At 50.2% G+C, this 25,304-nt stretch overlaps 1 protein-coding gene across 1 annotated transcript in view; it reads right to left on the bottom strand.

The window, feature by feature from the left end:
* ABCC3 (ATP binding cassette subfamily C member 3) overlaps positions 1-25,304 on the bottom strand; it is a 57,518-nt gene that overhangs the window by 23,106 nt on the left and 9,108 nt on the right. Inside the window, exons 2-14 of the mRNA XM_030827564.1 lie at positions 12,603-12,779; positions 11,818-11,943; positions 11,464-11,601; positions 10,470-10,595; positions 10,180-10,241; positions 9,310-9,441; positions 7,559-7,750; positions 4,809-4,986; positions 4,556-4,717; positions 3,436-3,528; positions 912-1,115; positions 660-806; positions 152-239 (exon numbers count right to left, since the gene is read on the bottom strand). Coding sequence (XP_030683424.1) covers positions 152-239; positions 660-806; positions 912-1,115; positions 3,436-3,528; positions 4,556-4,717; positions 4,809-4,986; positions 7,559-7,750; positions 9,310-9,441; positions 10,180-10,241; positions 10,470-10,595; positions 11,464-11,601; positions 11,818-11,943; positions 12,603-12,779 — 1,825 coding nt within the window. The remainder of the gene's footprint in view (positions 1-151; positions 240-659; positions 807-911; positions 1,116-3,435; positions 3,529-4,555; positions 4,718-4,808; positions 4,987-7,558; positions 7,751-9,309; positions 9,442-10,179; positions 10,242-10,469; positions 10,596-11,463; positions 11,602-11,817; positions 11,944-12,602; positions 12,780-25,304) is intronic.

Here is a 25,304-nt window from a genome sequence, read left to right as displayed (position 1 = left end):
ACCCAGAAGAGGGAGAAGGAGGTCAGAGTCGAAGCAGATGTGAACAGAGGAAGAAGAAAAGGGGTCAGGAGAGAACAGTGGAAAAGCTTGAAACAGAGGCTTTTCTGGAGCAAAGACTGGGGCAGGCAGCCCAGGTAGGCGCTCTCTGGACCTGGGGGGATGGTCTTTCTTTCCACACTCTGGGGGTCAAGTTCATCTTGGCTCAGGAATTGCTGGATCCGTTTCAGAGACACACTGGCCTGCGGGAGGATGTGAGTCAGCCCTAGAGACTGTACTTTCCCAACCCCCAACCCCTACCCTCGCCCCGTCCCCAGCGTCCTGGGCTAGGCAGGACCCCTTGAGGGCCCAGACTCTAGCACTGGGGTCCCTCCCACGACTGAGTCTTCCATGGCTCCCACGGCCCAAAGAGAAAGTCCAGGTTGGTAAGAGGAGGCTATCTACAGAACTCAGGTTTCTAGAGACCCGACCTGACCACCTGTGACTCCAAATGACCCCTGACCTTAATGACCTCATTCAACCTTGAATAGCTCTTCATAATGCTAGCAACCTTCCCCGAATCCAGTAACTCCCCTTGATTATCCCTTGTCCTAAGTGACCCTTCCCTGACCCCAACAACCTGTTCCAACTCCACTAGAGCCCCCAGCCCTACCCAGGGTTACCTGAGTCAGGTTGCTGATTAACTGGGGCAGCATGTTGAGGGGAAGTCTTAAGATATTAAACAAGGACACAGACACAAAGGCCTTCTCGGCATCCAGCACATTGTTTGGGTCCGCATACACGTACACCCAGAGGGTGATCAGGGTCACCTGAGCAGAGTGGAGGTGGTGTCAGGGTAGAGTCCAATGAGCCCTGGCAATGCCTGGGCACCCAGAGCCCTGGAGGCAGGGGCCCAGCCCTGTGCCAAGCCTCACCAGGAAGGGGCTGCACATCCAGATGAAGGTGGACGTGGCGTGGAGGTAGGCCGCCGTGCGCAGCAGCTGGAGCTCACCCTGCCTGATGCCCTCCACCTGCTTCAGGAAGCTGGGCTCCCAGGCGTACAGCTTCAGCACCTTGATGCCGTTCAGGATCTCACTCATCAGCTTGATGCGCGAGTCCTTCAATTTCATTTGCTCTACCTGTGCGGGCAGAAAGAGTGTCAGTGGCACACCTGCTCCCTCCCCTGACCTCCTGCCCACAGGATCCTACCTTCCATCCATTCTCATCCATTGCGGCCATTCCACACTGCCCACCATTCCTTCTCACAACTCCTTGCCGGGCCTGTGCTGTGCCTTGTCCTGGAATGCACAGCCCCTGTCTCCCTGTGTCCTCTGCCTGATGAGATCCAGCTCCACCCTCAGTGCCACTGCACTGGCCTCCCCAGGCAGCATCCTCTGTCCCCTGCCCTGGGTTTCTTCTACTACTTCTTTTTCTTATTGTTATTATTGCTAGTATTATTTATTTTAGAGATGGTGCCTCACTGTGTTGCCCAGGCTGGACTGCAGTGGTACAATCATAGCTCACTGCAGCCTCAAACTCCTGGGCTCCTTTGATCCTCCTGTCTCAGCCTCCTGACTAGCTGGAACTACAGGCATGAACCACCATGCCCAGCTAATTTTTAAATTTTTTTGTAGAGACGAAGTCTCACTGTGTTGCCCAGGCTGGTTTCAAACTCCTGGCCTCACGTGATCCTCCCACCTTGGCCTCCCCAATTGCTGGGATTACAGGTGTGAGCTACCACACCTGGTCCCCTTCCCTGGGTTTCTAAAGCACATTGCATTTTCCTTTTGTTCCATAATCATTCCTTTACATATATGTTTCTCTAATCAGACTGTGAGCTTCCTGAGGGGATGGACTGTTTATTTCTCTTTGTTCTCCAAGACCTTAGCCCAAGGTGTGGCACACCAGATTAATGTATTCATTCAACCCCTATTTGTGGAGTGCCTGCTATGTGCCAGGCCATGGGCCACATGTGGAATTTGTCACGATGAATTCAGACAAGGCCCCTGCCATCATACAGCTGATGATCTGATGGGGGAGTCATACAATAAGCAAACAATGATCTGAATAAATGCTTAATTATTAATCATTATGTGTGTTCTGATGGGAAATCACAGGATCCTGTAAGAAAGTAATGAGGCGATGGCAGGGAAACTAACTTAGACTGAGACTGGGCAGTCAGGGTGGACCTCTGGAGAGAGTGACTTTTCTTTTTTCTTTTTTTTTTTTTTTTGAGATGGAGTTTTGCTCTTGTTGCCCAGGCGGGAGTGCAATGGCGCGATCTTGGCTCACCGCAACCTCCGCCTCCCGGATTCAAGGGATTTTCCTGCCTCAGACTCCAGAGTAGCTGGGATTACAGGCATGCGCCACCACGCCCGGCTAATTTTGTATGTTTAGTAGAGACGGGGTTTCTCCATGTTGGTCCAGCTGGTCTCGATCTCCCAACTTCAGATGATCCACCTGCCTCGGCCTCCCAAAGCTCTGGGATTACAGACATGAGCCACCGTGCCCAGCCGAGGAAGTGACTTTAATGCCGAGAGGTAAGGGAAGGAAAGGAGTTAGGCAGGCAAGGAGGGGATGACAAGCATTCCAGGCAGAGGGAACAGTATATGTGGTGGCCCCTAGAGGTACCCTGAGCTTGGTGCTGTGGAGAAAAGAAAGAAGACCAGACTGGCTGAAACTTGGCCACTCCCCAGGGGGTGATGATTTGCAAGGTAAGCAGAAGCCTGCTGGGTCTTCTTAGGGGGTTTGTCATTTTTCCTATGGGCAGTGGGAAGCTAGTAGACTTCAATAGGCCAGGTGTGATGGCTCACACCTGTAATCCCAGCACTTTGGGAGGCTAAGATGAACAGATCACATGAGGTCAGGAGTTTGAGACCAGCCTGGCCAACATGGTGAAACCCCATCTCTACTAAAAAAAAAAAAAAAAAAAAAAAAAATGAGCCGGGTGTGGTGGCATGTGCCTGTAGTCCTAGGTGCTAGGGAGGCTGAGGCAGGAAGATCGCTTGAACCTGGGAGGCAGAGGTTGCAGTGAGCCGAGATCATGCCACTGCATTCCAGCCTGGGTGACAGAGCGAGACCCTGTCTCAAAAAAAAAGAAAAAAACACTTCAATAAATGTTTGCAAATAGTAGACTGAGTGACTGGCTATTCACGCTTAGCACAGTGCAGCGGGAAAACTCCTTGTTAGACCAGGATAGTCAGGTTTGAGTCCCAGCCCTGCCTGATTCTGGACTGCCATTATTTCTCTAAGCGTTGGTCTTCTGCTACAAAATGAGAATGTCCGTAAAACCCTCTGCGAGTTGTGAGGGAAGAGTGAGCTATGGTTTCTGCAAATGGCTAGTAGCCGTCCATACTCAGGAAGCAAGGTAGTTGGGAGGCCCCAAGGTTAGTGGACACCTTCCCTCAGGCAGCCGGCCGGGTGCTGCAGGCAGGAGGATGCACCTCTGACAGCACCTACCTGGAAGGCGCGCATCTTCACAGCCACAGCTCCGTTGAGTGGAATCAGCAAGACCATGAGAGCGACTCCAGCCAGGACAGAGGGACCTAGGTTCTGAGGAGGCACCGGTGGATAGATGACACATAGGGACAGATTACCAAAGTCTACAGAGAGAACCCAACAGGCAAACAGAGGCCTGTTGACTTGAAATGTGTAGATGGGCAGGAAGCAAAAGATGGTGGTTGGCCAAACAGATAGAAAGTCAGAATGACCACAACATTTGTAGAAGCAGCCAGCCATTAGATAATGATGAGAGGGACAGACAGCAGACATAGAAGGGTGTCCAGACACACAGGAAGGCAAATATAGACGATGACAGCCAGAGTCACACCCACCTCCCTCCAAGTCTCTCTTTCCTCCCTGGCTTCTGCGGGAAGGATCGCAACAGATGCTGGGAAGATTCCATTGCAGACAACAGCATCCTCGAAGTCCTATTCCTCCATCCCCACCAATGCCTAGGGAAGCTCTTGTGTCAATTCTTTTTTTTTTGAGACAGAGTCTTGCTCTGTCACCCAGGCTGGAATGCAGTGGCATGATCTCGGCTCACTGCAACCTCTGACTCCTGGGTTCAAGCGATTCTCCTGACTCAGCCTCCTGAGTAGCTGTGACTACAGGCGCCCACCACCGTGTCTGGCTAATTTTTGTATTTTTAGTAGAGATGAGGTTTCACCATCCTGGCCGGGCTGGTCTCGAACTCCTGACCTCGTGATCCACCCGCCTTGGCCTCCCAAAATGCTGGGATTACAGGCGTGAGCCACCGTGCCCAGCCAGCTCTTGTGTCAATTCTATATCCCCTCTGCTAACCCAGAATAACCCTCCTTCTTTTTTTTTTGTTTTCTTTGTTTCTTTTTAGAGACAAGGTCTTGCTATGTTGCCCAGGCTGGAGTGCAGTGGCTATTCGCAGGCACAATTGTGGCGCACTGCAGCCAGAACTCTTGGGCTCAAGTGATCCTCCTGCCTCAGCCGCCTGAGCAGCTGGGACTACAAGCATGTGCCATGCGCCCAGTTCCAGAATAATCCTCTTTTGCCATTTCTGCAGCACGTCAGAGGAAGGAGGCAGAGGTCAGGGTTGGAGAGTCACCTGCCAGAGGAAGTAGATCGCCAGGATGATCTGCAGGGGTGCTGACCACAGCAGATTGAGGAAGGGGGCAAGGTCCATGAAGCGCTGGGCATCCACTGACATGAGGTTGACAATTTCCCCCACAGTGGACGCACGTTTGACTGCGTTGGTGATAACCAGAGCCTGCAGGTGGACAGTAGTGGGTGGATTTGGCTGCGAGCCTCTTGCAGGCTGCGCAGGGCCAGCCTTTCCCCTGGGCCCTGCTCCAGCTGACCTTCCTGTAGATGACACCTATGATCCCAGTACGAAACTTCAGCCCAGTCACAAAGATGCAGTGGTAATACTGTTGTAAGACCAGCGACTGCATCATGGAGCACAGGAACATCAGCCCAGCCACCAGGAAGCCCCACCAGGAGGGGGCCATGGGGTTGGAGATAAACCTGATCAGGATGCTGTGGGGAGGAGAGAGGTGTGAGGTGGGCAGTGCTCCCCCCATGGCTGCTCCCTCCCCTGCTGCCCTTTGCTTTTACCCGCAGTCTCCACTGCATGCCCGGCCTCTGAAACCTCCACCCCCTCCAACCCCTTAGGCCAGGGAGGGTCAACCCAGTACTGCCTCAAGACCACGGCCTCCTGGCTCCACTCTGCCTTCACCTCCTTCTCTATCCACCATGGACCCTGCTGCACGCCCTATCGATCACGCTCTCATCACCAGCCTCACCTGCCTGCCTTCTTACCTCCTGACATATGGCAGGAAGAAATGCCACGTTTCCATTGACTGGACTTCCCTGCCCCTTCTCCTAGGCTGCTGGGGGCTCTAGATTCCACCACATGACCACAAAGACTCTCGCTGCTCAAATCCACTTTTCCAAAGTCAGTGGCCCCCAGCACTGCCTAGTGACCTTCTCTGGGTCCCTAATCCACCCCCGCTCTTGGGGCCTTCTTCACCTCTCTTCTCTTCCCTTCGGGCCCATCCCAGCCCCCAACCCCTCTCAGCAGCTACCTGCCTTCTTGCTTAGCTGCCCATTGAGAACTCCCTGCCACCCACAAACTCCTTGCCACCCACAAACTGCCCTCCAGGGGCTTGTCCTCCTTTTTCTGGTGCTCAGGCTGTCGGAGGCTGCCTCTGCTCCCGAGCCCTGGCCTTCCTCTGCCTCCTCAGGAACTTGCTGCTCTGTTGCCCCCTTTGCTGCTCAGCTTCACCCTGGCCACCTCTGCTGGAAGCTCTATACCTTCACCTATTAACATGACCAAGTCTCTTCATTGTTGAGACACTCTCCTCTCGACCACTTGGAGCCCTCCAGCCATAATCATAGCCAGGCCTCCCCTTCTGTGATAGCTTCAGTTGTGTCTCCCAAAAAGATATGTTCAGCTCCCAACCCCTGGTACCTGTGAACGTGGCCTCATTTGGTGAGGTCATATTGGAGTAGGGTGGGAGCCAGTGGCCCCAGCCCACTGACTGGTGTCTCTCTCTCTCTTTTTTTTTTTTTGTGACAGGGTCTCTCTCTGTCACCTAGACTGGAGTGTGGTGGTGCCATCACAGCTCACGGCAGCCTCAACCTCTCAAGCTCAAGCAGTCTTCCCACCTCAGCCTCTTGAGTAGCTAGGACTCTAGGCGTATGCCACCAGGCCTGGCTAATATTTTAACTTTTTTGTAGAGATGGGGTCTTGCTATGTTGCTCAGGCTGGTCTCAAACTCTTGGGCTCAAGAGTTTGACTTCCAGCTAGCTGGGAATCTCCCCTTGGAGGACCCACCAGCACCACTGGCCCAACGTGACCAGACTCCATCCACCACCTTGCCCCACACCCAGCCTCCTCCTCCCAGTGAGCCCATCATCTCAGCAAAAGATCCATCATCCTCCAGTTACCCAGGCCGGCACCCAGGTTGCCTGGCACTCCTCTGTCTCTCTGGCGCACACGCCCATCTCCCGAATAGCTCCTGAATGCTTGTCTCATTCCTGGCCTGGACTCCATCTGACCGGGTTGGCCCACTTCCATCCAGCCACCCTGCCCTACATCCCCCACACTCCTGGCAGGAGATCCTTGAAGCCAGATGCCCCTCCCTGGCTCAGATCTTTCAAGGATATCCTTAGCTCTCCCTCTCTCTGTTTTCCTGCCCCTCCCTCTCGTTGCCATTTCCTCTGCCACTCAGAAACACCTGAGTCATGCTGTTTCAGGGCTTTGTGACTAAGCTGAGGCTGAACTTTCCCCTGTTTCTTCACCTACTTGTCTCTCCAAATTTGCTGACCTCCCAAGCCAGTGGGCGCTTCCTGCTCCGTCCCAGGCTGGCTTCTTTGCCCCTCCTGGGGTTTTCCAGACACTCGAGAACACTTCCGCCCCCACTGAATTCTAATTGATTTACACACTGGTTTCTCCCATAAGACCTCAAGACCCTGTCTTATTGACCTCTGTATCCCTAGTATCGTGCACCATTCTGGTACCCTGGAGGTTCAATAAGTGTTTGCTGAACAAATTAATGCATGCACGGAGGGGCAAGGAGGTGGGGACTTAGCTACCAGGCAGCTCTCCTTCCCACCCTCTCATCTGAGAGCTCATTCTAGTCCAAGCCACTCCTGAGACAGATGTTAGAGCCTGATGGTGGGGACAGAGCACCTCACTCGGAGCTCAGAGTCCTGGACTCAGACCCGATTCCTTCTTTGCTGTGTGCCCTTGGCCAAGTCACTTCAACTCTCTGAGTTCCTGCTTTCTCATCTGTGACATGGGAATGGGGCAATTCCGCATAGGATTGTTGGGAAGGTTTAAAGACCCAAAGCTTGTTAACGCACACACCACAGTGCCTGGTACGTAGTGTATGCACAGCAATTCTAAGTTGACTGTGAGTGAGGAAACAAGTCAGGCAATGCCACTTGCCAAGGGTCACACAGAAAGTGGAGCTAGCCTCCCTGGTTCCTGGTCTGGGGTTCTTTTCACTGTACGTTGTTCCTTCCCCTGGGCCCAGCCCTCTGGGCCAGCCAGCCAGCCCTGCTGCCCAGGGCAGGGCTGCAGCGAGCCGGAGTGTGGAGAGACCTGAGCAGCTGCGGATTGATAAAGGAGAGCAGGTCCTGGATCAGCTTGAAGCAGGCACTGATGAGGAAGCTGGAGCCGAAGGTGGCCAGCAGGGCCTGCAGGAAGGAGGGCTTCCGGGGCCTGGGCCGGGCACCCAGCAGCACCTCGTCCTCACCGGAGGCGTTTTTCCCAGGTGCCGCTGAAGCCTTGTGTCTGGTCCAGGGAGGAAGAAGCAGTGGGTTAGGAATGGGGACAGGGGCTCCAGGAAGCCAAGGGCTAGGCTGGGCTGGCTAGGAGTGAGGAGGAGGAAGGAGCTGTTTTCTTGGCTCTCAGAGCTGGGAGGGGGACAGACAGCATAAGAATTGCACAAGTGACTCTGTCCTCAGCTGCCAGAGGGCATCTGAAGGGGTGGCCACACTGCTACCACAAGGACTCTAAAACCCAGCTATCCCCCGCGTCAGGCCCTCTCCCTGCCTCCCCAGTGCTGGCTCCAGGGAGGATGCCAAGAGGGAAGGGAGATAAGATCAAGGATGGCTGTTGGTACAGCCACCAGGCAGCTAAGCAGGAAGGGGGTGGAGTGGCATGGAGGGACTGAGAGGGGGTGCAGCAGGCAGACTGGGGGCCCATAGGTCTTCCTGGAGGCTCCAAGCCATGAAAGCCGGGATACTGCTAACCACACCCAGGCCCGGGTTCCTCCAACAGCTGGTGACAACCGGAAGTTCCGGGCTGAGCAAACATTGAACTCCTAGGCCTGGATTGTGGATGGGAGGAGGGAGGGTTCAATCCTGGGGTCGGAATTGGGTGGAGAAGGATGATGCTGAGCACCAGCTCTCTTGGCGAGGCCGTTGGCCAGAGACAGGTTTATGGTCCTTGATAGGAGGCTGCCAGTGGGAAGACCCCTCAGGGGAAGATCATCTCATTCAGCCGCTGCCTCCAGACAGAAGGAGGCAGAATTGGCAGGAGTGTGCTGGCTCCTGGCCCTGGAATCAGCCCTTTCAGTCAGGCAGGGTGGTGCAGTGATATGAGGAGGACCTCTGGGGACAGCCGGCTCCATGTGGATTCCAGCTTTGCCACCACCAACTTGGGGACCCTGGGAGGTCCTCTGTTAAATTTCTGTGCTTCGGTGTCTCCATCTGTTTTTGTTGTTGTTGAGAAAAGGTCTTACTCTATTGGCCAGACTGGAGTACAGTGGCACAATCTCAGCTCACTGTAGCCTTGACCTCTCGGGCTCAAATGATCCTCCCAGCTCAGCCTCCCAAGTAGCTGGGACTACAGGTGCACACCACCATGCCCGGCTCATTTTGTTTATTTTTTGTAGAGACAAGGTCTCACTATATTGCCCAGGCTGGTCTTGAACTCCTGGACTCAAGCAATCCTCCTGCCTTGGCATCTCAAAGTGTTAGGATTACAGCTGTGAGCCACCACACCCAGCCCCAGTGTCCCCATCTATAACACAGGGACACTAGAACCTACCCTTTAGGGCTGTTGAAAAATTAAGTGAGTTCATTTATATCCTTAGGATGGGACCTGGGATGGAGTAGTTGCTCCAAAGTGCCAGCCGTTCTCCTGCCCCCACCAGAGCTGGGAGAACTAGCCCCATCCAGGCCTAAGCTGCCCGTAGAATGGTCCCGAGGCTGCCAAGAAATCACCTGGTCCTGCTCTGCTCGCCACCCCAGCAATGCCACCCTCCAAGGTCTACCAGCGTCCTCTGCAGGAGACCTGGGGTAAGCGAAGGGGCTGGGTGGTGTGGTGGGTCAAGGGGAGGGCCTCACCGAGCCGCCTGCTTTTCCTGCTTCCTCCATGCCTCCAGCAGCTGCTGCACCACCATCTGGGATCTGTCCTCCTCCTTCAGGGACCAGAGGTCCTTCTCCTCCAGGGGATGCCGGTAGCCAAAGATGGCCATCCTGGGGGGAGGTGAGGCCCGGCAGGCAGCCCCGCAGAGGGTCAGGGTGTAGCAGCCCGGAGCCAAGGGCCAGTGTCTCCAGGGCCCCAGGTCTCCAGAAAGGAGGGTCTCCCTCGGGCACTGTGACCATGAAAGGTCTCCTTCATTTCCTCAGTGAATAGGCTGGAGGTCACTGGCTCTCCCTCCCAAGTCCCTACCACTACCCCCTTCTCCTCCTCCTCCCCAGGTGCCCCATCTCCTCCCCAGCCCAGGCCCTGGTGATGGAATCCACGCTGGCTGGGGCCCTGGGTGAGGACGAGGCCTGGGGAATTCGGCCCCAGCCTCGGGTGCTTCCTCAGTGCTGTGGGGTTAATGAGCTGTCACCCAGGTCACAGACACAGTTATCCCGCTCAAACCGCTCTGAGGTGCAGCCAAGGAGATGACAGGCCGCAAGTTTATCACAAACAGAGGAGCTCAGAACTAAGGACAGTCTTCTTCCAGCCTCCTGGGCCTGTCGCCACAGCCTGCCAGATGCAGGGCTGGCCTGTAGCCTGGGGGCGGCGCTGGGCCAGGCCAGGCCTCTGCATTTGGCCCTCCTCCCAGACCACTTCCCCACCCTCATCTGCCCCGTGCCCACTGCGGTGGGGGATGGGGTAGGTGGCCAGCCAGGTCCCTAAACTGCTGCCCTGCTCCCCTTCCTCCATCTCACCTTCCATCCCTCCCCTCCCTCTGGCCCGGGCTGGTGGAAGAGCCAACTCACTTTGTGAACCACCAGAAAAACACGCGGGAGAGAAAGCCAGCACTGGTCTCGGGGTAGGGGTTCTAGAAGGCGAGAGAATAGGATGGGGGAATCAGGAGTGCCCACCACCCTCTCAAAGCAAAGTAGGGAAATGGAGGGGACCCTTGTTCCTGCTCCAAGCCCCAGTTTACAGATTGTTGAGATGACCTCTCTCCCACTTTGAAAGGAACTGGAGGAGTTGGGGGCTGCTGGTCAGAGCTGGGCTGAGGACTGAGCTGTGGAGCCCCCCGCACCCTCCATGGGAAACTCACAGGGTCGACATTCTTTGTGGAGAAAAATGGAGGTTTCTCCCTGAAGCAGGCCAAGATGAGGGCAGAGAGTACCAGGGCAAAGTGGATGTAGAAGGTGGTGAAGCGGAAGGGGTCTGAGATCTTGCCCTGGGTGGGAGAGTGGAGGGGCGTCAGAAGCACTGGAAAAGCCTGGGCCTGCAGCCCCTGCCCTGCAGAGTCCCTTGGGGCATCAGGCTCCTCTGGGGCAGGAGGCAGCACCTGGGGGCCTCCAGGTCCCCACTCAGAGGACTCTGAGAGATGGGGAGGGATCACAAGGGGGCTCTGATTCAGCGAGCACCAGGTGTGGTGCCAGCACCTTACCTACACGACCTTGTCTAACTGGGACATCAGCCTACAGGCAGAACAGCTGATGATGCCCTTTCTGCAATTAAGGAAATGAGGCTCCAAAGGTTTCAGCGACCCGCCTGAGCCCACATGGGGAGTAAGTGGGTTGTTCAGGGCCTATGTTCTTAGCTACTCTCCTTGCCTGCTTCCCGCTGAGATGGAGAAATGGGAGGCACTAGGTTGGCCTGCAGTGTTCCATCCCACCAGCCCAACATCATGGCCACTGAAGATCAAGAGGAAGGCCAGGAACTGAGGGAGGCGGGAAGAAAGGAAGGGAACATGCTAATGGGACCTCTAGGTAAGCCAGAACTCTTCACACGTGTCTGCATACATGTGTTCATTACACGGACACTGACTGACCCCCACGTCAGACATTGCACTTGGTGGGTGGGTGCTGTGCACCTCACATGACGGTCCAACAGTGGTGGCATCTTTGCTCATTCCTGTGTTACACTGGTGCCCCCTCCTCAGCCTGCTTCCAGGTAGAAATGCAGCAAGTGGAGAACAACACAATTGTGTTTGTACTCAAAGCCTCGAGGGAGGGACCTGGGACCCAGCAGTGACTTTGAACCCTGAGGTCACCCTCCTATCAGGGCTAAACCTGGCAGGTTCCCCTCTCCCCCGACCTTACCTCTGCCTTGGCTGAAAGGATCTTGGAGCGGAAGGGGATGACGGCGCAGACCACACACAGGAACCAGAAGATAATGAGGACCCCCGAAGACCGTAGGCCCTGCAGCCGCTCATACTGTATCAGCAGGGTGGCCAGCAGCTGTGCAGGGAGGGCAGGGAGGCCCGGGCAGAACACACACATCTGGACCTGCCTCCATTTCTCCCCATCCCACATGGCCAGAAGTTTCTGGGGCCATCCCCTTCTTCTTCGCATTCCCAACATGTCCAGCCCTCTCCTCAGAGCCCAGTTTCCCTATCACAGTCCACAACCCACTGGAGACCTCCCCCATCCACTTTCCCAGGGCCCCACACTGACCATGGTGACCCCCACCACCAAGGGGGTGACAAAGAAAACAGGGGCAGGGGCCCGGCCATGGACCAGGCCATGGAAGGAGTAAAAAAGGTCCGCCCAGGAGATGCACCACAGCAGGACGCCCAGGACCTGTGAAGAGAGCACAGGTTGGAGTCTCCATCCCCAGAGGCAAGGACAGTCCTCACTGGGAAGGGGTCTTTGTACCTGAAGCCACCAGAATCCACTAGACCTGCCTGGGACTGGCACTGAGGTCTGGGAATGGAGCTGGCCAGAAGCTCGTTGGGGATGGGGAGAGTGTTGCTGAACTTGCTTAAACTTTCCCAAGTGGGGAATATGTCAGCTGGCTGTATATATTCTCAGTTGTCAGGTGAGACTGGGGAACCTAGTCCAGCAGAGGAGGTGGGAGAGGGCCTCATTAAAAGCAGAATCCTGGCTGGGCACAGTGGCTCATGCCTGTAATCCCAGCACTTTGGGAGGCTGATCACCTGAGGTCAGGAGTTGGAGACCAGCCTGCCAACATGGCAAAACCCCATCTCTACTAAAAATACAAAAATTAGCTGGGCGTGGTGGCGCGTGCCTGTAATCCCAGCTACTCAGGAGGCTGAGGCAGGAGAATCGCTTGAACCCAGAAGGCAGAGGTTGCAGTGAGCCAAGATCGTGCCACTGCACTCCAGCCTGGGCGACAGAGTGAGACTCTGTCTCTAAATTAATTAATTAATTAGATTAAAAAATAAAAGCAGAATCCCCAGGGCCCAGCCCCATCGGGAGGAGATCCCTGAGCCACTGACCGTCTTGAGCCTGGACAGGTGGGAGAGGATGATGTAGCCACGACAGTGGTGCCGCAGGTACAGCAGGTAGCAGGGCAGGACGACCCACAGGTAGATGCAAGGCACCCAGGCCAGCAGGGAATTCTGGAAGCAGGGAGTGAGGTCCGGGTTTTCTGTGTGCACAGACAGGTTGGAGTCCTGGGGGCACAGAGAACAGTTTAGTGCTGTGGCAGCCCCACAGAGAATTGGGCTGTCTTGAGGAAGATGGCTTAGCTGGAGAGATGTTCCATCAGAGACGGGTGGAGCGGAAGACAGGTGAGAAGAGAGACCAAATACACAAATGAGCACTCGTTGTCCCAAGTGTGAATTCTCCAAGGACGCCATGGCTGCCCCCATTTCCTTATATTCTCTCTCTCTCTCATTGAGGCATAATTTAAGGGCAACAAAAATTGCACCCAATTAAAGTGTACAATCAGTGAGTTTCGACAGTTGTATACACCTGCAAAACTGCTCCCATATTACCTTATGGTCCTCTGCAGTTCATCCCTCCCAGGCTCATTTTCTTTCTATCATTCTGGATTCCCACTCTTTTTTTTTTTTTGAGACAGAGTCTCACTCTGTTGCCAGGCTGGAGTGCAGTGGTGCCATCTTGGCTCACTGCAACCTCTGCCTCCCAGGTTCAAGTGATTCTCCTGCCTCAGCCTACTGAGTAGCTGGGATTACAGGCGTGCACCACCACGCCCAGCTAATTTTTGTATTTTTAGCAGAGACGGGGTTTCACCATGTTGGCCAGGATGGTCTCAATCTCTTGGCCTCGTGATCTGCCTGCCTTGGCCTCCGAAAGTGCTGGGATTACAGGCGTGAGCCGCTGCGCCTGGGCCTCACTCTTTTTTTTTTTTTTTTGAGATGGAGTCTCACTCTGTCACCCGGGCTGGAGTGCAGTGGCGCGATCTCGGCTCACTGAAAACTCCGCCTCCCGGGTTCATGCCATTCTCCCGCCTCAGCCTCCGGAGTAGCTGGGACTACAGGCGCCCGCCACCACGCCCGGCTAATTTTTTTTGTATTTTTAATAGAGATAGAGTTTCATCTGTGTTAGCCAGGATGGTCTCGATCTCTTGACCTTGTGATCTGCCTGCCTTGGCCTCTGAAAGTGCTGGGATTACAGGAGTGAGCCACTGCACCTGGTCCTCACTCTTTTTTAAAACTAGTTTTTAATTTTGTCAAAGTGATACATACACACAGTTTAAAAGACCACTTTCTCTTAAGGCCTTTCCCAGGTCAGGGATAGGGAGGTTCCCTGAGCCTTAGCTGCCTCTCTTCTGAATGGAGGTGACCATCCACTGGCCCACCTGTACCTCACTGGGTGGATTTGAGGCTCACAGGAACCAAAGGATATGGAGAGTCTTTGCAAATTACACAGACTAGAGTGATCAACTCTCCCAGTATGGATGGGACTTCTCTGGTTTTAGCACTGAAAGTCCAGTGTCTTGGGAAGCTGCTTGGTCTTGGGCAAACCAGGATGGTTGGTTACTTTACTGGCTCTGACAAGACTGCCTCTTACCTTTGAGTATAACTACACTTACGAACTTTTTTGGAAAGGGATGGGGGAATACATTCATTAATAAACACATGTTTTACTGAGATTGTTTCCTCCAAGGCCACTAATGTACTAATCTGTTTCTTATGTTCTTTGCAGAGCATTAGATGCTTTTTTAGAGATGCACAGAAAATATCAACAACAAGAAAAACCACCCACAATCTCATCCACCTAGAGACATCTGTTACCTGAGGATATAACTATTTTCTAATTGCCAATTTAAATAATTATTATTTTTATTTTTATCAAAGCTATGCATGCTCATAAATCTTTGGATTTTCTTTTTTCTGTTTCTTGGTTGATTTGGTTTGGTTTTGTCTTTCAAGCTGGAGGTGTTAAATTAGATTAAATTTGGCCTTAAGCTGCCTCCTTACTTAGTGAACTGAAACCCAACTTAATATGTAAACAAACCTAACGTGAGAGTTTCTTGTAACAAGTAGCTGAATCTCAGCCAATCACTGCAACTGAGCTTTCAGCCAGTTGCAGACTTTAAACTGCTTAGATCTGTCCAGATAAAGCAAATGCCAAGTTGTAAATAGGCTATTTCTATATGTCACTTTTTTTCTGTCTGTAAGTACTACTTGACCATATGGTCAGGTGGAGTTCTTTGAGCCTTTACTGGTTTAGGTTTTTTTTTTCTTTTGAGACAGAGTTTCACTCTTGTTGCCCAAGCTGGAGTGCAATGGTGCAATCTTGGCCCACTGCAACCTCCGCCTCCCAGGTTCAAGCCATTCTCCTGCCTCAGCCTCCTGAGTAGCTGGGATTACAGGTGCATGCCACCACGCCCAGCTAACTTTTTTGTATTTTTAGTAGAAATGGGGTTTCATCATGTTAGCCAGGCTGGTTTTGAACTCCTGACCTCAGGTGATCCGCCTGCCTCAGCCTCCTGAGTAGCTGGGATTACAGGTGTGAGCCACCGTGCCTGGCCTAAAGCTTTTCTTTTAACAGATTGGTGTCAGAAGTGGGATCTGAAGTAGAAATCCAGTGACCCTCAGGAGCATTGAGTGACCAGGTAAGGGTACCTGACAGGGCGCATTGTGCCAATTGTTCTCTTATAGCAACTGGAGGTCATGGGTGAGTTCTATCTCAGATTCCAAGCTTCAGGAATTTGTGTTTTGTGTTCTCCAAGTTTATTTGAACAATTCTTAGATAGGACTGGGTCCACGAGCAAATCAGATCTGATAATTAACTGAAATGGATCCAGTTAAAAGCTTCAGGCAGGTGCCTTTTTAAAGTGAGTTCCTCCAAAACTAAGGAGTCTGGGACTCCAGGAGTCTGAGATGCCACTTTCTGGGACAGTGGCTAACTTTATGAACAACAATTATGAGGAACATGTGTATTTTTGGAAAAATGGGTTAACTTTGCTGAGGACAGCTTAAGAGTTACAGTGGCCACAGTGGGAAAGTTTTGACCTAGATAAAACTGTTCACTTGCAAGGTGCATTAGAAAAGACAGGTTCAAAAATGCCACAAAAGCAATGGGATGCATTCTTTAATTGGTACACAGAGGCATCTAAAAGATTAAATGAATAAAAAATTGCTTCTTTATAATAGGTTCCTTACAGAAATCAAACGAAAAAGTTCTTAAAAGCCCCTCCACAAATCTTATTCAAAAGCTTTAGTCATCTGGGCAAGAAATCTTGTTCCATTGGCCAGTAGAGCAATTTGGATCCAGATATTCTTTAATAAATTCAGGAGTTTTATATTACTGTACCTGGAACATGGCTAAGATATTTAAATGAAAGCTGTAAGATCCGTTGCTGTTTATGTTTATATATGTCTGTATGTATGATATAGGTATCATAGTTTCTATCTCCTTTTAATGCTTCAAAATTAAATTATAAAAGAGCTCTATTTTGTTGGCTTTAAGAAAAATAAGTGCTTATATATATAAATGAAGTATTCTCTCAGAAAATTAAGAACTACCTCAAATGCTTTTGCAGCTCATCTGACTTGGGTAATCTTTGGCAAAGAAGAATATTGTTGGTTTGACTGAAACAGACATGTTTTCATAGTTTTGGGGATTAAATATCATACAGATGCATGATTTCCTATCTAGGTTTACTGGTAACACAAGCTTATGTTGTCTTTATATTATAAAATTTGTCAACAAGAAAAACAAAATGATGACTAGTTGTTTATTATCTCATCTTTATAGGCAATCCAAGCATAAGTGTTGAAAATAAGTAAGTTAAATGAATGTAAGATAAAATTCCCATGTAAAAGATGTCCTTCCTATACCAGAAGGTTTTATTATTACTTTTTTGAAACAGGGTCTCTATCGCCTACTCTGGAGTGCAAGTGGCAAGATCTCGGCTCACTGCAACCTCTGCCTCCTGGGCTCAAGCAATCCTCCCACCTCAGCCCTGCCAAGTATCTGGGACTACAGACACAAGCTACTACAGCCGGCTAATTTTTGTATTTTTTGTAGAGATGGGGTTTCACCATGTTGCCCACGCTGGTCTCGAAATCCTGAGGTCAAGTGTTCCACCTGCCTCAGCCTCCCAAAGTGCTAGGATTAGAGGCGTGAGCCACCACGCTCAGCCACCAGAAGGTTTTAACACTCTTAGCATCAAGAATAGAAAGTTGAGGAGGAGGGAAATCTGTACAAACAACAATTTAGTTTTCAGGACTCACAAAACAAACAAACGAAAAACCTAAAGGGATACAAATGAAATTTTGCCTCCTTTACAGTTTATTATTACAGAGAGACTAAAGACATTTTGGACCATTGATAAACATGTTGTGTGCCACACTGACAAATTGTACTATGAGAAAGCTCATGCTTCTAGACATTATGGTTCATAGATTTACCAATCTACTGCTGGTGTGACACACAATTCACAAATGCTTACTTTCTAATGTCCATGGAAATTAAGGTCACTAAAGGTTAAGAATTCTTTTTTTTTTTTTTTTTTTTTTTTTTTTTTCTGAGATGGAGTCTTGCGCTGTCACCCAGGCTGGAGTGCAGTGGCTTGATCTCGACTCACTGCAACCTCCACCTCCTGGGTTCAGGCGATTCTCCTGCCTCAGCCTCCCCAGTAGCTGGGATCACAGGTGCCCGCCACCACGCCCAGCCAATTTTTGTATTTTTAGTAGAGACAGGGTTTCACCATGTCAGCCAGGCCAGTCTCGAACTTCTGCCCTCAAGTGATCTGCTTACTTCGGACTCCCAAAGTGCTGGGATTACAGGCATGAGCCACCGCGCCTGGCCGGGGTTAAGAATTCTAATTAATATATGTAGCTACAATTATAGAAACAATAAGGGGGAAAATCTATATGAAAATATACAAGGAAGGTAAGAAAAAGGAATATATGAAAAAGAAATATACAAAGGAAGCTAAGGAAAAAAGCTATTAAGACGTGAGGATGTTTTGTTTTGATAAGGGAAAAAGAGAATAAATTTTGTCCTAAAGTGCGATGACTGACTTTTCGAAAATGAGAAGAGGAAAAGTATAGGATAAAAGGTGAATAGATACGAGACTTGTAGGAGGTTTGTGGAAGATGAATCTTGTGAAAGAAATTTTATGGGTGATCAAACTGGTTAAGATTAGGAGGTAATTATTTACAAGTTTTTTAAGAATAAAAGTTAGCGACCGGGTGCGGTGGCTCATGCCTGTAATCCCAAGACTTTGGGAGGCGGAGGCGGGTGGATCACTTGAGGTCGGGAGTTCGAGACCAGCCTGGCCAACATGGTGAAACCCCGTCTCTACTAAAAATACAAAAAATAACTCGGGTGTAGTGGCACGCGCCTGTAATCCCAGCTACTTGAGAGGCTGAGGCAGGAGAATCGCTTGAACCCAGGAGGCGGAGGTTGCAGTGAGCAGAGATTGTGTCATTGTACTCCAGCCTGGGCGATAAGAGCTAGCATTAATATCAAAATTACACTGATGCAAAACTAGAATTTGGTTCTCTCCATTAAAACAACATGGTGTTCTTAGATTATTGATCTGATCATAATAGGAAATTGTAAAAGGTTTTTCTTTCTCTTTAGGTAATTGGCCTGGAAAACAAAGATTCTGTGTTCTACCCAAATAATTTCCTGTGCTTCATGCTGTCTTTGTTAGGTTTTTGATCACTTAAGAAAACTGAGAACTCGCTATTAAAAGAGCTAAGCTTTTTCTACAACTATGTAACTTTTTGTATATGCCTCTGAAGTCTTTTAATGAATGGCTATTGTTCACAGTGACCTGTGATCCTATTAAAAAAATTTATTTTATGTGCTGCCTATTTCCTTCCTTCCTTCCTTTCCTTCCTTCCTTCCTTCCTTCCTTCCTTCCTTCCTTCCTTCCTTCTTCTCTTTCTTTTTTCCTTCCTTCCTTTCTTTCCCTCCCTCCCTCCCTTCTTCCCCTCCCTCCCTTCCTTTCTTCCTTCCTTTCTCCTTTCCTCCCTTCCCCTCCCCACCCCTCCTCTCTCTCCTCTCCTCTCCTTTCTTTTTTTGACAAAGTCTCACTCTGTCACCCAGGCATAAAGCTGACTCCATACATAGTGGACTGTAGCATAATTCAATATGTAAACAAACTGCAACGTAACTTGAGAGTATATTCTTACAATAAGCAGCCAAGTCTCAGCCAAATATAGCAGAATTTTCAGCCAATCACAAGCTGCCAGCTGATCAGAACATGCCCAAATAAGGCAAATGCTGATCTGTAACCAATCAAGCTGTTTCTATACATCAATTCCTTTTTCTTCCATTAATACTGCCTGCCCATATTGCTGGGTGGTAAAACTCTGTGAACCTCTACTGGTTCAGGATGCTGGCTGAATCATGAATTGTTCTTTGGTCAGATAAACTCTGCTAAATTTAATTTGTCTAAAGTTTTTATTTTAACAGAATTTTTCCTCAAATGTGTGGTGCTTCTTTTTTTTTTTTTTTTTTTGAGATGGCGTCTCCCTCTGTCGCCAGGCTGGAGTGTGGTGGTGCGATCTCAGCTCACTGCAACCTCTGCCTCTGAGGTTCAAGAAATTCTCCTGCCTCAGCCTCCTGAGTATCTGGGATAACAGGCATGTGTCACAATGCCCAGCTAATTTTTGTATTTTTAGTAGAGATGGGGTTTTGCCATGTTGGCCAGGCTGGTCTCGAACTCCTGACCTCAAGTGATCCGCCTGCCTCGGCCTCCCAAAGTGCTGGGATTACAGGTGTGAGTCAACACACCCGGCCTGTGGTGATTCTTGCGGCTTGGCTGTCTCAATATTTTGGAGTAAGACACTAAAGAGTTGGCTGCTCTGTGTGTCAGGGGCAGGTGGATTTGGGACTGGATCTGGGACTCCTCAGGACAATCTGTGAACAATGATGAGCGAGAGTACCCAGGACCAAGGACCAAGAAACAGCTACTGAAGACAGAGTACTGAGAACCAAGCTTACTGCCTGTTGGGCTTCACAGCAGAGTGATCAAGTAGGAACTTGGTCCTTTAGGGAAGGCTCCCCCAACAACTGGAAGAATCTGGAGGTCTTTTCTCTGGGACCAATTTAGGAGTGAGGGCTGAGGGTTCTGTCCTTCAGTATGCAGACTTTTACTTAATTCCACAGAATAAACTGCTGGTCTTCTGTGAGGTGGCTGGAATTTGCCTGGCTTTGAGAGGGGATGGGTAAGTATCTTGGGTGTTTCATCTCTCCTTACGCATTCTCCTAGTAGCCGCTGCTTTCAGCCCTGCTCTTCCCCTTGCCTCCTTCAGCCCTCCAATCCCCGAGCTTTTACAGACTCCAAATGGCCTTTGGTTTCAGCTGTTCTCTGCTGTGTCAGTGATCACTCCTCGACCTGTTTCTCACTTTCTAAAAAGGTGTTAATACCTTGTTTGCTGTTGTCTCCTCTTCTCTTTGTCCTTGTAGGTTTACATTTTTTATTCCTTACTGTCATTTTGATGGAAAATCAGGAAGGACTGGAGATAAAGTCTTGTGTTCAATCCACCCTACAGAATCAGAAGTCCCTCCAACTACAATTTTTTTTCTCTTTTGGGCAGAGTCTTGCTCTGTCTCCCAGGCTGGAGTGCAGTGGTGTGATCTCAGCTCACTGCAACCTCCGCCTCTGGGGTTCAGGTGATTCTCCTGCCTCAGCCTCCCGAGTAGCTGGGATTACAGGCTCCCACCACCATGCCCGGCCAATTTTTGTATTTTTAGTAGAGACGGGGTTTTGCCATGTTGGCCAGGCTGGTTCTCAAACTCTTAACCTCAGGTCATCCACCCGCCTTGGCCTCCCAAAGTGCTGGGATTACAGGCGTGAGACACCGTGCCCAGCCTCCAAGGGCGAGTTAAATAGACCCGTTTCAGACTTTATGCAGGACCTCCCTGCAACAGTGTGGGCTTCCCCATCTCTTGGAAACCACTCTTTTCTGGTCTCCTGGTTTCTTGGCAAGCATTCCTCGCGGTCTCCTTATCTTCCTTCTAGTTCACCCTGTGGATATGGGCCCTAGCCCCCAAGTTCTGACCTTGGTCCTTGGTGCTCTCTCTCATCATTGTTCACAGATTGTCCTCAGGAGTCCCAAATCCAGATCAACAGCTCAAATCACCTCCTGAGCCTCAGCCCCTACTTCCTGCTGCCTCTCAGATGGAGTCACCATCTGTCTGCAGCCACCTCATATTCAATACCTCTCAAAGCAAGATCCTTCACTCCCTGCCAGAACCAGCCCTTCCTTTGGCCTTGCCCGCCTCTGCCAAGGGCATCACCATTCTCCCAGCTACCCTGACACCTGTAGGGACGTAGGTCCTATTGATTCTTGATGGAAGCATAGTAGCTGGACAAAGAGGTGTTTGAGACTTGGCAGGGAAAGGTTAAGAACTCACACTTGGCTTAAAAGAACTCACATTTGGCCGGGCGCAGTGGCTCACACCTGTAATCCCAGCTCTTTGGGAGGCTGAGGTGGGCAGATCACGAGGTCAGGAGTTCGAGACCAGCCTGGCCAACATGGTGAAATCCCGTCTCTACTAAAAATACAAAAATTAGCTGGGTGTGGTGGCAGGCACCTGTAGTCCCAGCTACTCGGGAGGCTGAGGCAGGAGAATTATTTGAACCCGGGAGGCGGAGGTTGCAGTGAGCCGAGATTGCGCCACTGCACTCCAGCCTGGTGACAGAGGGAGACTCCGTCTCAAAAAAAAAAAAAAAAGTCACACTTAAGCTGTGTGGTCTTGACCTAGGTGCTTAACCTCTCCCCTCTCTGGGCCTTGGTTTCTTTAAGGGTAACATTGGGATGATAATATCTCTTACCTGGTTCCTCCCACCTGGCCCCTTGGCCAGACCCTCATCTCTTCATGAGCAATTGCCATAGACTTCTGGTCTCTTCCCTTCAGATTCCCTGGGGGCCCAGATCCTGCATAGTTTTCCCCTTCCTTTCTGGCCGTGCCATCACAGTCTCTTTGCTGATTCCCCTGCCTGGTGCAAGAGGGTCCCGGAGCTCAGACCTTTCCTCTTCTCTGCCTCCTTCCTATCTGCACTCACCCTCTTGGCAATCCCATGAGTCTCATATGATGTACCATCTATATGCCAATGACTTTCAAGTCCATCTCTCCAGCTTATTGCTCCCCAAATCTCCAGCTCCATATCTAACTGCTGACTTGACATCTTCACTCCATACACCCTACAATAGCCTGCAAGGACCTGCACAATGTCCCTTCCCCCAACCCATGACCCTCTCCCTGCCTTTCCTGCTTCACTCCAGCCACTGGCCTCCTTGCTGTTTCTGAATGCACTTGCTGCTCCTGTCTCAGGGCCTTTGCACTTGCTTTTCTCTCTTCCTGGAACACTCCTCCCCCAGACATCCTCAAGTCTTTCTTTCTCAACGAAGCCTACCCTGACCATCCTGTTTAATACTGCCACCTGTGTCCCACCCCTGTATTCCCAATTCTCCCACCATTCTCCACTTTTTCTTTTCTCCATAGCACCTATCACCTTTTGACATGATATATAATTTACTAATTTATTATATTTTCTCTCATCTTTTCCTTTACTTGCTGACATGTAAGCTCTTTGAAGGGAAGAACCTTTATTTTATTTATCTATGTATCCTAAGTACTTAGAATGGCACCTAGCACATAGTAGGTGCTCAGAAAAAAGATTTGCTTAAATAAATCAAATATTTATTGAAGACCAGGGACATTGCCCAGTGCTTTGGGAGGCCAAGGCAGGAGCGTCACTTGAGGCCAGGAGTTTGAGACCAGCCTGGGCAACATGGCAAGACCCTGTCTCTACAAAAATTTAAAACATTAGCCTGGTCTGGTGACAGGCACCTGTAGTCCCAGTTACACGGAGGCTAAGGCGGGAGGATCTCTTGAGCCCAGGAGTTTGTTGCTGCAGTGAGCCATGATTATGCCACTCCACTCCAGCCTGAGCAACAGAGCAAGACCTGGACTCTTAAAAAACATATATATAGGCCGGGCACGGTGGCTCACGCTTGTAATCCCAGCACTTTGGGAGGCCGAGGCGGGCGGATCACGAGGTCAGGAGATCGAGACCACGGTGAAACTCCGTCTCTACTAAAAATACAAAAAATTAGCCGGGTGCGATGGCGGGCGCCTGTAGTCCCAGCTACTCGGAGAGGCTGAGGCAGGAGGATGGCGTGAACCCGGGAGGCGGAGCTTGCAGTGAGCCGAGATTGCGCCACTGCACTCCAGCCTGGGTGACAGAGCGAGACTCCGTCTCAAAAAAAAAAAAATATATATATATATATACATTTTATATATATATAAAAATATATAAAAAATATATATTTATATATATAAAAATATATAAAATTCATATTTATATCTATTTATATATAATAGGTATAAAATATATATTATATATAAATAGATTAAAATATATATTTATATATTTATATAAAAATATATTTAAATCTATTTATATCTATTTATATATAAATATCTATTTATATCTATTTATATATAAATATATTTATATATAAATATCTGTTTATATCTATTTATATATAAATATATTTATATATAAATATCTATTTATATATATTTGTATACAAATAGATATTTATATATATATTTATATATTTATATATAAATATATATATTTTAAAAATATATATACATATATAATAAATATATATACACACACATATGTGTTTATTGAATAAATGAATGAAAGAAGGAATAATAGTATACCATCCCTTTAAACTTTCAGTAGCTGCCTACTGCCTAGAAGGCAAAATTCAAACATTTTACTGTGGCATTCAAAGCCCACAGCTGGCCTTGGACTATCTGGCTATGTGAACTGTTGAATAATCTATATGCTTGAGTTCTGAGTTCTCCCATCTTTTTTTTTTTCTTTTTTTGATGGAGTCTTGCTCTGTCACCCAGGCTGGAGGGCAGTGGCACGATCTCGGCTTACTGCAACCTCTGCCTCCCATGTTCAAGTGATTCTCGTGCCTCAGCCTTCTGAGTATCTGGGATTACAGGTGTGCACCACCACGCCTGGTTAATTTTTTTTTTTTTTTAAGGCCAAGTCTCGCTCTGTCACCCAGGCTGGAGTGCAGTGGTGCGACCTTGGCTCACTGCAACCTCTGCCTCCAGGGTTCAAGTGATTCTCCCACCTCGGCCTCCTGGGTAGCTGGAATTACAGGCACATGCCACTACGCCAGGCTAATTTTTGGTTTTTGTTTTTTTGTTTGTTTTTGATACAGAGTCTCACTCTGTCACCCAGGCTGGAGTGCAGTGGTGTGATCTCAGCTCACTGCAAGCTCTGCCTCCCAGGTGCACGCCATTCTCGTGCCTCAGCCTCCTGATTGGCCGGGACTACAGGTGCCTGCCACCACGCCCGTCTAATTTTTTGTATTTTTAGTAGAGACAGGGTTTCACCGTGTAAGCGAGGATGGTCTCGATCTCCTGACCTTGTGATCTGCCCGCCTCGGCCTCCAAGTGCTGGGATTACAGGCATGAGCCACTGCACCCGGCTTTGGTTTTTGTTTTGTTTTTGTTTTGAGATGGAGTCTCACTCTGTCACCTCAGCTGGAGTGCAGTGGCACGATCTCAGCTCTCTGCAACCTCTGCCTCCAGGGTTCAAGTGATTCTCCTGTCTCAGCCTCCCAAGTAGCTAGGACCACAGGTGCACGCCACCACACCCAGCTAAATTTTGTATTATTAGTAGAGACAGGGTTTCACCATGTTGGCCAGGCTGGTCTGGAACACCTGACCTCAAGTGATCCGCCAGCCTCAGCCTCCCAAAGTGCTGGGATTACAGGGGTGAGCCACCATGCCTGGCCAAGTTCTAGCATCTTAAGAAAACAACTCATGGAAGGGCAGTGATCTGCACTCCCTGCTTCCTTTCCCCAACCTCCCCAACCTGCCTTCCCTTCTTCTTCTTCTTCTTTTTTTTTTTGAGATGGAGTCTCGGTCTGTCACCCAGGCTGAAGTGCAGTGGTGCAATCTCGGCTCACTGCAACCTCCACCTCCCGGGTTCAAGTGATTCTCCTGCCTCAGCCTCCTGAGTAGCTGGGATTACAGGCGCGTGTCACCACGCCCAGCTAATTTTTGCATTTTTAGTAGAGACGGGGTTTCACCGTGTTGGTCAGGCTGGTCTCGAACTCCTGACCTTGTGATCTGCCCGCCTCAGCCTCCCAAAGTGCTGGGATTACAGGCGTGAGCCACTGCACCCGGCCTGCCTTCCCTTCTTAATCCCATCTGGGGCAGCCCTCTGCCCTCCAGTGTGCCTGCCCACCTGCAAGATGGCTCTTCCCAAAATACAGCTTTGTGCCTCTCGCCTCATGCCCACAAACCTGCAGTGACTCCTGCTGCTCATGAAGCCACATCCTAGCACCCAACCTGGTCCTCAAGACCTCCCCATGGCATCTCCTCCCACCTCCTTTCCCATTGCTCCCTTCCCCCCACAGCCAACTCGCTTCATCCTAAATCTGCTCTGAGATTCTTGCTCATACCCCTTTGCTCAACCTAGTCCCTCTTTTTACCACTTGTCAAAATCCTAACCACTTCAGGGAGCGGTGGCAGGCCTGGCTGAAAACCCACCTTCTTCATCTTGAGCACCCTTCCTCCTAGAGAGATCCCCTTCCCTGGAGCGTCACTCTTGCCCTCCACAATGTTTGGTGAGGGCCTTGGTGAGTCAGGCAGTGGGCTGGGTTCTGCAGATACAGTGGCACGTTGGGCAGGCCTATCCCTGCTCTGTGGAGCAT

Source organism: Nomascus leucogenys, chromosome 14, assembly GCF_006542625.1.
Source record: "Nomascus leucogenys isolate Asia chromosome 14, Asia_NLE_v1, whole genome shotgun sequence".
In the NCBI taxonomy this organism is placed as follows: Eukaryota; Metazoa; Chordata; class Mammalia; order Primates; family Hylobatidae; genus Nomascus; species Nomascus leucogenys.
The sequence above is the reverse complement of the archived record's forward strand: the minus strand, read 5'-3'. Positions and strand labels throughout refer to the sequence as shown.